The sequence below is a fragment of the Maylandia zebra genome, linkage group LG18 (genome assembly GCF_041146795.1).
Source record: "Maylandia zebra isolate NMK-2024a linkage group LG18, Mzebra_GT3a, whole genome shotgun sequence".
Classification (NCBI taxonomy): domain Eukaryota; kingdom Metazoa; phylum Chordata; class Actinopteri; order Cichliformes; family Cichlidae; genus Maylandia; species Maylandia zebra.
Genome location: NC_135184.1, coordinates 2,493,533 through 2,509,798, shown reverse-complemented (window position 1 = coordinate 2,509,798; position 16,266 = coordinate 2,493,533). Strand labels below are relative to the sequence as shown.

The following is a 16,266-nucleotide window of genomic DNA, read 5'->3' as shown; positions in this document are numbered from 1 at the left end:
TTTACTAACACACACTGTTATCTGTTGTTGAACAGCTGTGATGAAAACTCTGAACGTACAAACTAAATATAACGAAACTATAAAGAAAAATACAAACATAAAAAATAATATTCTGTAAAAATCATTTAAAAGTTCATAAATTATAAACAAAGGACTTTAAAAGAATAAAATCTCATGAAACATAATTTATAGTCAAATTCTTTTTTCTTTTTTTAGTTTTTAAGGTTTTAGCTTCTGTGAAGCACTTTGAGATTTTTATCTTGAAAGGTGCTCTATAAATAAAGTTTTACTTACTTACTTACATGTGGTTCTGTTGTGTGTTTAAAATATGTTTATCTTTGTGAATCAAAATGAATAAATAATATTCACAGCATCTCATTTTTAATTGTCCTGTTTTATCGACGACGGTTTTAAGAATCATTAAAATGATGATCATCAATTCTAATATCTATAAACAGTAATAAAAACAGGGCTGTGTTTCACGTCAGCTTCATTTATTTGTAGCCATGGTTAGATTTCATCTGCAGCAGGCAGTCATCCACCTTTACACACACATTTACACAACAGTACAAAAGCAGGAATATTTGGAAACATCTCTGTGATCTCTATAAGACAAAAGGATGGGAGAGGCTGGTGTGGTCTCAACACTGTTCACAGTGTTTCCTTCAGTGCTGCTGACAGCGTCTCACAGCGTGCTGTGATACCTGATACCTTGTAAATGAGTCATTTACCTCAGAGCCGATTTTTAGGCTCTCGCCTTTAGTTCATGTTTGTTTTCATCACTCGTTGTCGTCACACCGAACCTCCTGTAACAAACTTCACTTAATTCTTCGCCATCGAGCGTCTGAGTTTGTCTGCGCCTGAGTCCACTCCTCCATGACAACATCTGTTTCATATTTGCTCTTTTTCACTTCATAGTAAATCACTTAACTTGTTAGAGATTATTTACCCTGACATAAAACACAAATCTGTGGAATAAATCTCATCAGATTTTATATTTGCATCTAAGATTTTAAAATCACAGATTCTTTAAAAGCATCACTAAAGTTCAGCGAATTTCTAATTTGTCCTCCTGCACTTGTGTCAAATATGGACACGCCTTTGTCCTCATGAAGGTTTGCCTTCACTCAGACCCATGCCCTGCTGTTCCTACCATGCCAACATACAGACACATGTCAGGAAGTTGGAATAAAGTTGAATCAAACCTTGAAACACAGAGATGGATGATATTTTATACCTTTCATTTATAAACAGTCAAAGCAGACGGGGTCATTTTTGAGCCCAAAGGAAAACCTGATTATTTGCTGCCAGTAAAAAACTTGAAGTCGTTTAAAAACAGCTTCCTACATTAACTTTGACATAAAGCCGTCTGTGATCATCTGTTAAAGCGACCGACTCTGGTTGTGAAACAATGATCACAATAACTGATCATTTCATGTATTTTTTACACTGAATTGATCGACAATTTATACTTTAAAAACACTGAAATGAAGTGGGGACATTTGTGACCCTGAGGACCACAGGTGTGTGGAAATCGGGACATTATGAGGGTTAAATCTTAATATTCATATCAACAGAATTTACAGCACAGCGTGGGTGAACTTAATAAATATTCAGCACTGGTTCAATCATCAAATTGATGAATGTTCTTTGTTTGAGTTTGTCTCTCTGTGCTGCTCTTAATTATAATAATTATGTTTTATTTCAATTATATTATTTGTATAAATTGTACTAGTCTGAATAATTAAGCTGATTAATCAATGACACATTTTGATTAAACATTTTACATATTTATGATTATTAGAAAAAGATGGAAAGATGCTCAACATCCATCTGAACTGATGGTGTTTTGTGAAATTGTTTTTACAAATCTTGTCTTAATTTATTCCCTTTTTCAGTGTTTTTAAATCATAACGGTTCAACTTGAGTTCTGTGGGATTTAATGTTCAGACTTCATCTTGTATTTGTCTTTTGTGATCGTACTAAACATCAACTGTGTAACAGCTCTGAGTTCACACTTTGTTTCTCTCACACACATGAACACAGATGCTTCCTGAACAACTTGAAGCAGAGTTCATGCTTGTAACTGTCGTTGTGTTATTAAAGTGAAAGCCACAGCTAACGGTGTGGAGGCTGCAGAGCAGAAACCCACACAGCCCGTCTGCTGCAGGAGAGCAAGTTTATGATCTGTGAATGCTGCAGTCACACAGGTTATGTATCACAGAAGAAATGAGAAATGCATTCTTAAAATCACAATCTTTATTTTTACTTCAGACAAATAACTACACTGTTATTTTGTTATGGTGGGATCTGAATGCATCAGTTTTTCTGCAGAGATGTACAAAAGAAATCTTCACATAAAGAATCTACACTTTTACAAACACATCAAACATGTTTATCTGTAAATTTATGTTACACAGTTTAAGATGATTAAATGAGAAAAGGTCAAATGCTCAGTAATGAAACATTGAACCAACCAGAAGTTAATTTACATTTCTGACTGCTGACTGGAGGAAATCTGATGGTGAGAAAAGGCGAGCAGGAAACAGTCAGTCAGCATGTGTGCAGTTGGTGGACGCTCCCTTGTTTGTGAGCATCATCAGCAGAGAGAGTCCACAGCAGTACACCAGACTCTTCACTATCAGCACTGTGTACAGCAGGCAGAGCAGCTTCACCTCGTGTATAGAAGGAAGAGAAGGAAGATAATCTGTGGGTGGATAAAGAAAAGGAGTCAAATGTTTGGAGCTGCAGTGAGAAATGTCAGTCCTCTGCTGCTCTGCTCTCTTTGACAGCATCTCCACATGAAGCTGAATCACTGCTGAACACAGTCACCAAGCCTTCATTACCTTGTTGTGTTTGGGCCTCCACTGTGCCCCCCTCGTGCTTCACCCAGCAGCTGTACATGTATGTGTCACAAACATCACGATCAACCATCCTGATGGCAATGGTGCGTCCCGCCTCTCTGAGCTCCAGCTGCTCTCCCTCAGCAGGGGGCAGCTCCTCCGCTTCTCCGCCGTTCTTCTTCTGTCTTTTCCAGGAGAACTGGACCAGAGGAGGAAACATGGCTGAGGCCACACACAGCAGGGAGCTGTTCCCCTCCAGGTGGGCTCTGGATGCTGCTGGGTACACGCTCACCACGGGCTTCACTACCTGCTCATCTGAAGTTTGACAGCAGCAACAAGCAGCACAGACACACATTCACACAGTCAGCAGCAGCTTCCAGCACTGCACTGCATTCAGTCTGATCCTGGAAACTACATGGACTCTGATCACTAAACTACTCATCAGCACAAAGTTCACTACATACACTGGATTCAGCTTCATATCAAACACAGTCATCACCTCATGTCATCATGGCTCACATGAGGAACACTCAGCATGATTTTAATATTAAAATTAAATTCAGTTTAATTCGTCATGTGTTTGCTTTTTATTGTTTTATAGAAATTTAGTTCAGTCCAATTTTAAAATATTTACATTTGTCTTTATACAAGTGAAAATGTATTTTTCTTATTAGTCCTTAGACACGAGTTCTAACAGAGATCCTCTTCTGTCCAAAAATAAATTCATCTTTTTTGATATTGTTTTGTACTATTAATAAAATTAAATATAATTTCACAAAATTCAGTTCAGCAGATAAAATTTCCATTCTTCTTGTCTTTGATATATTTTACCATAAAGACCATATTTGTCTTTCAGACTAATTTATTCTTAAATATTTTTGTGTAAAAATTGGAAAAGTAACGCAGTGATTATTTTAATTTATGTTTTTATTCATATAAAAAACTGTAGCAAATATTTTAAAACACTAAAACTGAAATGTTGAATAAAACGTTTTCAATAATATGAAATATACTTCAAGATATTTTTAGTCATAAAATACAAATTATTTGAAAAAATATAATTAATAAAAATTTGTCTTGAAAAGTATTTTAGAAAATTTAAGTATTATTAACTTTTTATTGTCACGTACAAATCCACACACACGACTTCATCTCAGAAATAAATATCAGAGTTTAACGATGTCAAATTCATCCTAAATTTATCTGTCATATCATTTCTGAGTTTTCTAATCAGTATCTGTTTTTATACTTTTATTTATTTTTACCAGAAAACATTTTTGAAGTAGATAGATGAATGTTTGACTATTAAAAAATATTTGTTCCTCAACATAAAGCAAATATTTCCTGAAACCATATTTGTTGTTAATCTATATTAATTTAATTTTAACATCAAATATGATCTTGTGTTAAAAACCAGCAGAATCACTGAGAGGATCAAATCCTAAATATTTGTAACATCACTAATATTTGCAGAAATAAAGAATAACTTTAGTTGTTCGGTGAGATTTCAACATGTTTTCAGAGATTATTGAGCTTTTCTTATGTAACAATGGCTGCAGATGAATTCTCTACTAATGATGAAAAACTAACATGTAAAGCCTGAAGCAGCACAAACTGACTTTAAACACATTTTCAGCTTCTACAATAAAACAACTGAAGGAAAATTCTTTGTTCTTACCTGTTACATAGAGTTTAGTTCCAGAGCCAAAGATGTATCCCACAGTGAGACAGACTGCTACAAAAACCTGTCTGCTGTTGAACGTGTCAGCTGAGGTGAATGAGTCCAAATGAGGAAGCAGGATCATATTTCAGCTCCATGATGTGTTTCTCTAATGTTCATATCAACATGACTGTCTCTTCTTCTCTTTTCTTTAATGCACATGGATTCTTCATTAACTGATTCAGTTGATTCTGAATTTTTGATCTAGGTCAACATTTGAGGTCTGGAATGAAACACCTGACATGTATAATGCAACTGGAATTTAAAGGCTTCTGTTTAGTCTGCTTAAAATGTAGTTATTAATGGCAGTCAGTCAGCTTTGTGTCAGCATTAAATATTTGGCTGTGTCTACACTCAATACAGGATGACATCATCCTTTTTGCTAAAGCATATAGTCAGGACTGGATCAGGTGACCCTGAATCCTCCCTCTGTTATGCTGCTATAGGCTTAGGCTGCTGAGGGATTCCCATGATGCACTGAACATTTCTCCTTCTCTCATCTTTTCTGCACTTGCTGTGTTTTTTACACCAATCTGGATTTTATACTGAGTTATTATTAATCTCTCTGATTTTATATTTTTTTCTGTTGGCAGTAAACTATTTTACACCAATTTTATTGTTCTACAAGCATTAATATCTGATCCTAAAACAGGATACTTCTGCTGCACTGTACTTGCTGACGTCTTGATATGAGGTTTGTATGTAGAATGAGACTGAATAAAGTTTTTAAATCTAATTTTTGCTCTCAAGCACTGAGCCTGCATCTGAAAGAAGAAACAGTGAAAGTTGAGTTGCAGGTTATGTTTCATGATTAAGTTTAAAATCAGGTGGAAGTGCTTGCATTGATTTTTTTAATTTTATGTACAGGAGCAGAAAAGGGGAATTTTCAGTTTCACGGACGTGATGCCAGGTCTGTTATGTAAATATAAATTATAATAATAACAATGCATTTTATTTGGGGCTCCTTTCAGAAACCCAAGGTCACCTTACAAAGAACAAAATTAATAAAAGGAAAAGTAAAATACATAAAATAAGTTAAAATTACAAAACAGAGCTTGACAACAGGTGAAATCAGCATTAAAGCGAATAAACCAGTTTAAACAGACGTGTTTTGAGCTGTGACTTAAATACGGAAAGGGAGTCAATATTTCTTAGTGCAGGAGGAAGAGAGTTCCAGAGCCGAGGAGCAGAGCGACTGAAAGCTCTGTTCCCCATAGTGATGAGACGTGGGGATGGAACAGTAAGATGAATAGCAGATGAGGATCTGAGAGGGCGGGAAACAGTGGTGATATGGAGCAGGTCACACAAATATGAAGGAGCAGATTTATGGATACACTTGTATGTAAGAAGTAAGATTTTAAAGTTTATCCTGGCTTCTACGGGCAACCAGTGAAGCTGCTGAAGAACTGGGGTAATATGAGCTCTTAACGGAGTACGAGTTATGACCCGAGCTGCAGAATTTTGAAGGAGTTGGAGTTTATGAAGGGACCTTTTAGGGAGACCAAATAAGAGGGAATTACAGTAATCAATACGGGACGTAATAAAACCTTGGACAAGGATGGCAGCAGCATGGGGAGTAAGGAAGGGGCGGAGTCGGTTAATATTAATATACGTACGTATTAAGTATGCAGACCGGGTTATGTAATTAATGTGAGACTGGAATGAAAGAGTATTATCAAGTATGACACCCAAACTCTTAACCTGAGGGGAGGGAAGTGTAGGAGAATTTTCAATGTTAATGGAAAAACTGTGGGATTTGGTTAAGACAGATGGTGAACCAACAAGTAAAACTTCAGTTTTATTACAGTTGAGTTTGAGGAAATTGGAGGAGAACCAGGATCTAATCTCAATAAGACAGTTTGAGAGGGAGGTAGGTGGGAGGGATGAATTGGGTTTAGAAGAAATGTAGAGCTGGGTGTCATCGACATAACAGTGAAAATTTATATTATATTTTTGGAATATATGACCAAGAGGGAGCATGTAAGTAATGAATAAAAGAGGCCCTAATATTGAACCCTGGGGCACACCAGCAGAAACAGGATAGAGAGTTGAAGAATGGGATTTAAGTTGGATAAACTGAGTGCGGTCTGAGAGATAGGAGGTAAACCAGGTAAGCGGGGTATGACTAATGCCAATCGAAGCTCACCGGTTCAGGAGAATATTGTGAGAAATGGTATCAAACGCCGCCGTAGATCAAGAAGGATGAGGATGGATAGGAGGCCAGAATCAGCTGCCATCAGAAGGTCATTGGTAATCCTTAACAAAGCAGTTTCTGTGCTATGATTGGGGCGGAAACCAGATTGAAATTGTTCATAGAGATTATGGTCATTGAGATGTAAATGAAGCTGGGCGGTGACAACTTTTTCAAGAATTTTTGAAATAAAGGGGAGATTTGATATAGGGCGAAGATTATCAAAGTTATTGGGGTCTGCACCAGGCTTTTTGAGAATTGGGATAACAGAAGCCTTTTTCAGTGCTTCAGGAACAATTCCAGTGTTCAGGGAGGAATGAATAATACTGGTTGGTGCTAACGAGGGAAGACAGGCTTTAACTAACACAGTAGGGAGAGGGTCAAGTTGACAGGTGGATGACTTAGATTTTTTTATAAGATTAGATACGTCAGTTATGGAGGGAAGAGTAAAGCTTGAAAATAACTGACAGGAAGACAGTGGGGGAAACAGGAAGTCTACTTCAAAGTCAGGAGCTCCTAAAGAGTTAAGTTGACGGTGGATATCTGAAATTTTACAAGTGAAAAAAGAGATAAGAGAATTGCAAAAATCAACAGAATACATGTGGGAGGGGAATGAGTCTGGAGGTTTTGTAATTTTACTGAACAATGAAAAGAGAGACCTGGAGTTACCTTCATTAGAACTAATTAAACCAGACTAGTAAGCAGATTTGGCTGAGGCAATGCAGTCCTTATAGAACAAAACATGATCGTCGTACACTTCTTTATGTACAGTAAGTCCGGTTTTCTTGAATAGACGTTCGAGTGGCGTCCTTTAGCTTTAAGATGACGCAGGTCGGAGGTAAACCATGGAGCTGAACGGGAAAATGAGACAGTTCTATGTTTAAGGGGAGCAAATATGTTAAGAAGGTTATGAAGGTTGACATTATAATGGCAAACGAGTTCATGAGGGGTTGAGGAGCTGTGAATAGATGGAAGGTCGTGGACGGCAGATGAAAAAACAGCTTAAAACAGGTTAATATTACTAATTTTCCTAAAAGTGATATTATGAGAGATACAGGTTTTGGAAGCGTTATGTTTGCATTAAAAGAAATAAACACTTGATCAGACTGGGGAAACAATGTGGCTTTACAATGGGTGGGGGTAATGCCAGAACTACAGACCAAATCCAGGATATGACCTTTAGAATGGGTAGGGGATTTTATGTACTGTAGAAGCCCAAAACCTTCCAGGCAGGAGGTAAAATCTCTGGAAAGAGGGATTTTATCATTGTCCATATGAATATTAAAGTCACCAACAATTATTAGATTTGGAGAAAGTACAGAGAAATGAGTGAGCAGAGCAGAAAATTCATTTAAAAACTCCTTATTTGGCTTAGCTGGCTGAAAAAACAGTACATATGATGGTGGGGGTAGATTCAATTCAATTCAATTCAATTTTATTTATATAGCGCCAAATCACAACAAAAGTCGCCTCAAGGCGCTTTATATTGTACAGTAGATACAGAGAAAAGCCCAACAATCATATGACCCCCTATGAGCAGCACTTTGGTGACAGTGGGAAGGAAAAACTCCCTTTTAACAGGAAGAAACCTCCGGCAGAACCAGGGTCAGGGAGGGGCGGGGCCATCTGCTGCGACCGGTTGGGGTGAGAGAAGGAAGACAGGATAAAAGACATGCTGTGGAAGAGAGACAGAGGTTAATAACAGATATGATTCAGTGCAGAGAGGTCTGTTAATACATAGTGAGTGAGAAAGGTGACTGGAAAGGAAAAACTCAATGCATCATGGGAATCCCCCGGCAGCCTACGTCTATTGCAGCATAACTAAGGGAGGATTCAGGGTCACCTGGTCCAGCCCTAACTATATGCTTTAGCAAAAAGCAAAGTTTGAATCTTGAAAGTAGAGATAGTGTCTGTCTCCTGAATCCAAACTGGAAGCTGGTTCCACAGAAGAGGGGCCTGAAAACTGAAGGCTCTGCCTCCCATTCTACTTTTAAATACTCTAGGAACAACAAGTAGGCCTGCAGAGCGAGAGCGAAGTGCTCTAATAGGGTGATATGGTACTACAAGGTCATTAAGATAAGATGGGGCCTGATTATTTAAGACCTTGTATGTGAGGAGCAGGATTTTGAATTCAATTCTGGATTTAACAGGAAGACAATGAAGGGAAGCCAATACAGGAGAAATCTGCTCTCTCTTTCTAGTCCCTGTCAGGACTCTTGCTGCAGCATTTTGGATTAGCTGAAGGCTTTTCAGCGAGTTTTTAGGACATCCTGATAATAATGAATTACAGTCGTCCAGCCTGGAAGTAATAAATGCATGAACTAGTTTTTCAGCTTCACTCTGAGACAGGATATTTCTAACTTTAGAGATGTTGCACAAATGGAAGAACGCAGTCTTACATATTTGTTTAATATGTGTGTTGAAGGACATGTCCTGGTCAAAAATGACTCCAAGGTTCCTCACAGCGTTACTGGAGGCCAAGGTAATGCCATCCAGAGTAAGAATCTGGTTAGATACCATATTTCTAAGCTTTTCAGGGCCGAGTACAATAACCTCAGTTTGATCTGAATTAAGAAGCAGAAAGTTAGCGGCCATCCGGGTCTTTATGTCTTTAAGACATTCCTGCAGTTTAACTAATTAGTGTGTGTTATCTGGCTTCATGGACAGATAGAGCTGGGTGTCATCTGCATAGCAGTGAAAATGTATGCTATGTCTTCTAATGATACTGGGAGCTGTAGTGGGATGTATTCAAATGAATGGGAGGGAGAGGCAGATACAGGGAGAACTTTCAAGTGCTTTCAGTGAATTATCGCGAGACCTCCGCCCCTCCCGGAGATGCGAGGTTGACAGGTGTAAACAAACTCAGATGGAGTGGAGTCATTGAGAGAAACAAAGTCATTGGGCTGTTGCCATGTTTCAGTCAAGCAAAGAAAGTCCAACTTACGATCACAGAGGAGATCATGGACGAGATTTCCCTAACCAGTGAGAGAGCGGATGTTTAATAGACCGAAGTTGATGCTGGAGTTACCATGCCTGACAGTAGGCTTAGTTGATCAAGCCAGGTGGGCCAGCACATTGTGGTCGACAGCCCGGTCAGTCTTGCGGGGAGGACGACGAGTTTTTGACCAGATGGAAAATATTGAGTTAGTGTCACTGATGTTGAAATTCTGCCGAAACCCTCGGTGGATATACCTGCGGCGGGGCTTGAAGGCGATGTCCGGGTAGAAGTATAGAGCCACAGGTGGAGAGACAGCCAGGCAAAAACGGAGCCACAAAAGATCCTTAGCAGAGTACTGGAGAAGAGCTGTCGTTGGGTGATGAATGATGGATAAAACAACCCAGGTGAGCACGAGCCACACCAACACCCTGTGGATCCACATCTTAATCAGGGCCGAGCACTGAACACAAATAGAGGAACCGAACAACCAGCTGACAGCTGCAGCGCAAGCAATAGAAGCCCGCAAATATTGCGAAAACAAGTCAAAGCAGAGTTGCGCCTTAGATACTTGATTGCGCCTTAGATACTCGATTCAAATAGTCGTCAGCAACTGAAAACTTATAATAAAAGTAAAACAAATTGACTAACAAACTGACAAAAATTCACTGAACCAGCGGCAGCAAAAAAAAAGAAGACCTAAATTAAGCTTAATGTTTGAAAAACATTAGTGTGGATTCATGAGTGGGGAATAGATTTCCATGTAGTGGCATCCATCCTGTTCAGACATGTTTGGAGTGAATGCTATAAAATGATATCATTCATATCAATATGCTGTGTCCATAATCTTCACTGGCAAATTTTAATAGTGCTACTGGAAAGCATGCAATTCCTCCATGAAATCAATGAAAAAACTTATGTCTTATGTTTGCTCAGATGAGACTCTAGGTTCAAACTTTAGGGGGACTCATAATGTCATGCTTGCAGTGCCTTGTAATTATGATTAATGGAATATGCTGTTTGCAAATGTCATCAGCCCTTTTCATATTTGCACATCTCAGCTGAATTAGACAAAAATATAATCTTATAGTAATTATTATAGGAGCAGGTCGGGGATCCACAACTGATAACAGTACAAAACACTCTTTAGTTATGTGAACTCATCATGAATGAATGTCGGTAAACAGAAGTTACAGCTTTATCATTTTTGGTGAATTTGACCACATGTCCTCTCTTGCTTTTTTGTTTTTGGTCTCTTTGCTCTCTTCATTCTGTTCTCTCCCTTTCTGTCCTCCTCTCTAAGTCTTTATGCCAACAACCAAAAGCTAATGTTACACTGAATAAAAGACGCAAACTGATCCATACCAGTTTATGGCCTGTATTTGTATAGCGCTTTACTAGCCCCTACAGACCCCAAAGCGCTTTACACATCCAGTCATCCACCCATTCACACACTTGTGATGGCAGCTACATTGTAGCCACCCTGGGGCGCACTGACAGAGGCGAGGCTGCCGGACACTGGCGCCACCGGGCCCTCTGACCACCACCAGGAGGCAGCGAGTGAAGTGTCTTGCCCAAGGACACAACTGTCCAAGCCGGGGCTCGAACCAGCAACCTTCCGATTACAAGGAGAACTCCCAACTCTTGAGCCACGATCGCCCCCATAGCAATAATAAACTGAATACAGGCTGTTACTGGACACAGACAGGTAACATCGCTTTGAGTTGCTGTCAAAGCGATGTTACCTGAATAAACACTGAAGCTCAAACCAGAGCAGGAAGAGAAATCTTTAACAAGCTATAATAATAAAGTACATCAGTTTCTTGACTGGTAACTAGCAGCAGAAGATTAAAACTACCCAATACTACAATATTTAGAGAACAAACAAAAAATCAGGAGAGACTTTACTTTTGCTGTATTTCAGTTAAAGTGTGTTTTAAATCAGAATCACTGATTGGTGTCATGAAATTACTGACCTGATTATTCAATTATTCAGAAAACTTCAGGAAACAGCACATCCTGAATAACTCCCAGTTACAGAGATTTGATTGGCTGATGAAGATTGTGATTCATTCATGTGTATTTCCTGCCTTGCAATTTATGATTGATTGGTGATTGATTGGTTATCGAAGGTGATTGTATGGCTGTTTATCCTGATCGACAGTGTGGGGGTCATGAATCCAGATAACTGAAAGACATCCTGGGTGTGCTGAACAGGTTTCATAGTATAGCGCCCCGGGCCCTATTCCAGGAAGCAGATTTAGCCAACAACTCTGACTTTGTTGATCCTGACATGAAGGAAACTGAGTTTTCTGTTCCACATTAAAACTCTGAGGTTCTCTCTGACTCCACCAGTTTGAAACACACAGCACTTTGTAATCTGTACTTGACTTAAACTGACTTGATTGAAATAATAAATATATAAATTCAGAGTTGACTTAAAAGTCCTGAGCTCCATGTGACATGGTTATCTGACAATATCCAATCAAAAATGTAGAAAAGAAAAGGAAGGAGAGATCATTTTCGATTTGGTATGTATTAGTTGATGTCTGTTTTTAGGTGTCAGTAATTCAATTCACTTTCATTTAGTACCAAACCAGATCCCACAATACTACAGAGAAAACCCCAAACAATCAGATGACCCCCTCAAATTGTGATCATAAATTGTCACGGCCTTTTAAGTTCCAAAACCAAAAACATCAAAGAAAAGGCCGTGGGTGGCAGCGGGAGGTTTGTTTTAGAACGCACCTCTGACTTCATTGTTTAAAAATTATAAACAATAACCAAATAACTTCTTACAACTTAAAATTAAATGAAAGTTAACTTAATTTGCTTTCACAACTTCAAAAGTGGTCAAAAAGTCATTTTTAAACCCTCCCGTCGTCCCATCTGACATTTGGCAAACAAAAAACAACTTTACCACACCCCTCCAGGGTGCTCTTAATCCCTTGATTAATGGGAGGGTCCATAAGCTGATAAACCAAAAACTTTCCAAAAACCTTTCCAAAAATAAAATTAATTACGAATTTACATAACAAAACTAGGTCAGCATATTCTTACAACTTTAAAGAAAAAACAAAAAAATTGCATTTTATAAACATTCAACAAAAATGGCCACAACATAAATATTTTGCACTTATCTTAAATGTGTAGTTGTGAGCTGAGTTTTGTAACCTTGTTAACCTAAATATCTGAACGTTTTATGTATTTGCTTCTATAGATGAGAATTTGTTTGTGTGTAAAAAATATTTACACAACTTAGAATTTTTTTATTTTTTTTGTTAAGGTCTGGTTACAAATACAAAGAAAAAAACAACGTGGGACAGTTTACTGAGCACGAGAGCCCAAGGAGGCGTCGCCAGCATCTGACTAGCAGACCGAGCCCCGGGTGCAGAGACCCGACGGCCCTCCACATCCTAGAAGGGGTCAGACCGAGCCAGGAGGGCCAGACCCTGCCAAGCAACCACCAGGCTGAGATGTTCTGAGAGGTGGAGTCGACCTGACACATAAACACAGACACAAACATGCATTCCCACCCTCATGCACACATACACAAATACTCAGCACTCGCCCAACATACACACAGAAATGAACACTGTACTCACACTCACCAAACATACTCTATACTCCCAGGACCAGGAACCATCACTCCCAGAGGGGCTGTCAACCTCAGACCCAGGAGATGATTCCCTTTACTCTGGGGTGGAGACAAGCAGACCACCCCCAGTCCTGCAGCAACAGGGAAGGCCACCAGCTCAGACCACGACCAGACGGCCAGCTCCTGCTCTCGGCCCGTGGCCCAGATAACGAACAGAGAACGGGGGTGTGAAGACCCCATACCTCACTTCTCTTGCTCATATTTGGTGTTGCTGCGTGCTGGTCTAAAGTGCATTTGAAACATGGGAAGGGCATGGTACCCTCTGCCAGATAGCAGCTGGTGTCAGCACGGACCCTCCTGGGAACTCTCAGTGTCTCCATGCATTTAAATTGGGAGGTGGGCACCAGCACCAGAGGTGAGGCTGAATAAACTGAGCGTCCTCTGGATTTGTTACATTTACTGTATGTTGTACAAGCCTCAAACACCTGGTTTTTCAGGTGTTTGAAGAAGGCTGAGCAGTGTATGTTTGCTGGTGGGTGATACGTCATATATGGAATAAACAAAATACAAACAAATGGCATAAAATGCTAAAAACACAGCAAACATAAAAGAATTTAAAAATACCAAATGTCCATCCACTCTCTCTCAGCCTTCCTCTTCCAGACCCCAGACTGCTGTGACTCATTGCTTTGGATTACTAGAATTAATAAAATGAATATCAATAAAAAGTGCAGAGTCGGTGCTTTCAGGAACCTTTTAAGAGACCCACTGTTTCACAGTTTGGATAAAACCAAACATCATACACAAATACACGTTAAGCAAACTTAAAGAGACACGCAGTCAAGCATAGCATATATTCAACTCCTGCAAGCATATTTCCATACACAGGTTAAATGGGAACTATAGCCAAAAATAACAGGTGACATTTTAAGGAAACGCTAACATAAAAAATGACTTTTCAGCAGTTGTCTAAAAGAGAGCTGTTTTAACTGAACTGATTGATGCTGATGTAATGACTGACCTCCTTAGAGAAGCTGTCTTGGCTGAAAACAAGGACCTCAGTTTTACCAGGATAAAGATGAAGGAAATCTGAAGACATTTAATTGATAACAACAGTGACGCCTTTGCTGAGGTAGGAAAGGCTGTTGAGGTTTATTCACAATGTACAAACAGCCAGAAAAGCTCACAGCCTCTCAGCTTGCCATCTTCAGCCTTTGTTAACAGGACGCAGACACAAAATTGACAGACTGTAGATTCTAATGGCTCAGTTTCAAGCAGAGTCAAGCTAGCTTCCATTAACAATAGAAAGATCATTTTGTTTTAACTGACGTCTGTATTTGATTTTCTTTTATGTTTAATGTTCATGTAGGTTATTCTGAAATGTGAAACAGTGTTTAGAGACTGTCCTACCCTCCATACAAAAACATAAAAGAAATAAAAAAGGTAAGTAGTGGGTGAATTATTCAACTCTGCTCTGTTTTACTTGAAACATTTAAAAACACACCTAATGTCACTAATGCTCGCATCATCTAAATGTCCTGATTAGAAGCTGTGATGACTTTTATTCTGCTTTATTCAAGTTTTGAAAGGTTCGAACCTCAAATCTTCAGCTTCTCCTTTGGATGCAGGAACAACATTAGGACAAATGTTTTACAAGACTCATACACAGTCATGATTGTCTGGAAGCTTATCAAGGCTCAGAGTGCTGCCACAGATTTATTTGGAATAAGTTCTACTCTTCCCAAATGTCAACAGCATGAATCAGACGTTACGTAAAACAAATCAAAGAGCCACTATTCAAAGAAATACAGCATAGATGTTAAAACATGCTGAAGGCTCTTAGGACCCTTTTTCCAAAAGCAAATTCTAAAGTTGACGTGTAAACATTTAAAGGAGGCGAGAATGATTAAAAACCAACTTGGACTTGAACACTAAATAACAACCCCGACACAAAAAGCTGTGTTTTGTTTTTGTCACGGCTGCACAGCAGTCGTGTGGTGAATTGAGAAAAGGATCCAAGATGCAGGCACTGACTGGGGTGCGAGTGAATGTTTATTTGCAGAGGTGATAAGGTGACAACAACAGGAGGAGCAGAGCGGGGAGTAAACCAACCTAAACAGGGGAAAACTAAAGAACTCAACTTAAACCAAACACGCACGGAAGGAGGAACAAAATACACAATGAAAGATGGCGGCAAGACGCAGACTGAACACCGGGTTACACAGAATGCTGCAGACAGACATGGAGTTAAACAGACGACACGGCAGAGAGCACAGGAAAACACAGGGCTTAAATACACGGGGAGTAATCAGGGAATGGGCCACAGGAGGGAGACACAGCTGGGAGCAATTAGGCTAACGAGACAGGGGAGAGGTAAAACGGAACACACTGACATGAGACAAGAACTTTCAGAATAAAACAGGAAACTAACAGACACAGAGAACCAGACAGGACACTGAACTTGACAGGCAGACTCATGAGCAGACACAATAACACCATGGACAGACAGAGGGAACACAGAGAAGTGGGAGCAGGCAGGCAAAGAACAGAAACCTAACAAATGGCAAAATCACAACAGAATACACACTCGGAATGAACAAAAGCATAAGGAAACACAAAACCACTGAGTCCTCAGACTCAGGACCATGACAGTTTTCAGGGCTTATTTGCCAAAGTTAGCAAACAATGCTCAAATGAGCATGCTAACATAACTGTCAAAATAAAATAATCTTAATTCTTAGAGGAGTAAATCAACATGGAGCTCAGTATGTTTGTGACTCTGAGATGGAGGTGAAACATGTGAAGCTGGGCTGTGGTTTACTGCTCTCTTCCTGTCACAGACACTGTTTGACATCTGTTCATCTGTTGGTTTTTGTTCAGGCTGCAGGGATCATTTCTCACTGTGGGGACCAACATGTGCAGTAGTAGGTGGCTGAATGATCGAGTTTAACCTTCTCTATCTTCAATTCAAAGATGTTC

At 39.3% G+C, this 16,266-nt stretch overlaps 1 protein-coding gene across 1 annotated transcript; it reads right to left on the bottom strand.

Moving 5' to 3' along the window:
- Positions 1–2,244: 2,244 nt before the first annotated feature.
- Positions 2,245–4,812, bottom strand: LOC143413507 (immunoglobulin lambda-like polypeptide 1). The gene is made up of 3 exons (XM_076876735.1): positions 4,522–4,812; positions 2,847–3,158; positions 2,245–2,707 (listed from the first exon to the last, which is right to left on the bottom strand). Exons 1-3 carry the CDS (start codon positions 4,646–4,648, stop codon positions 2,550–2,552), a joined length of 597 nt encoding a protein of 198 aa, XP_076732850.1. The 5' UTR covers positions 4,649–4,812; the 3' UTR covers positions 2,245–2,549.
- Positions 4,813–16,266: the final 11,454 nt, after the last annotated feature.

Coding starts and splice junctions, on each gene's coding strand:
- LOC143413507 (XM_076876735.1), bottom strand. CDS start 4,648: ATGATCCTGCTTCCTCATTTGGACTCATTCACCTCAGCTGACACGTTC. Junction 3,159..4,521: donor AACTAAACTCTATGTAACAG/GTAAGAACAAAG, acceptor GTCAAACTTCAG/ATGAGCAGGTAGTGAAGCCC. Junction 2,708..2,846: donor GGAGGCCCAAACACAACAAG/GTAATGAAGGCT, acceptor ATCCACCCACAG/ATTATCTTCCTTCTCTTCCT.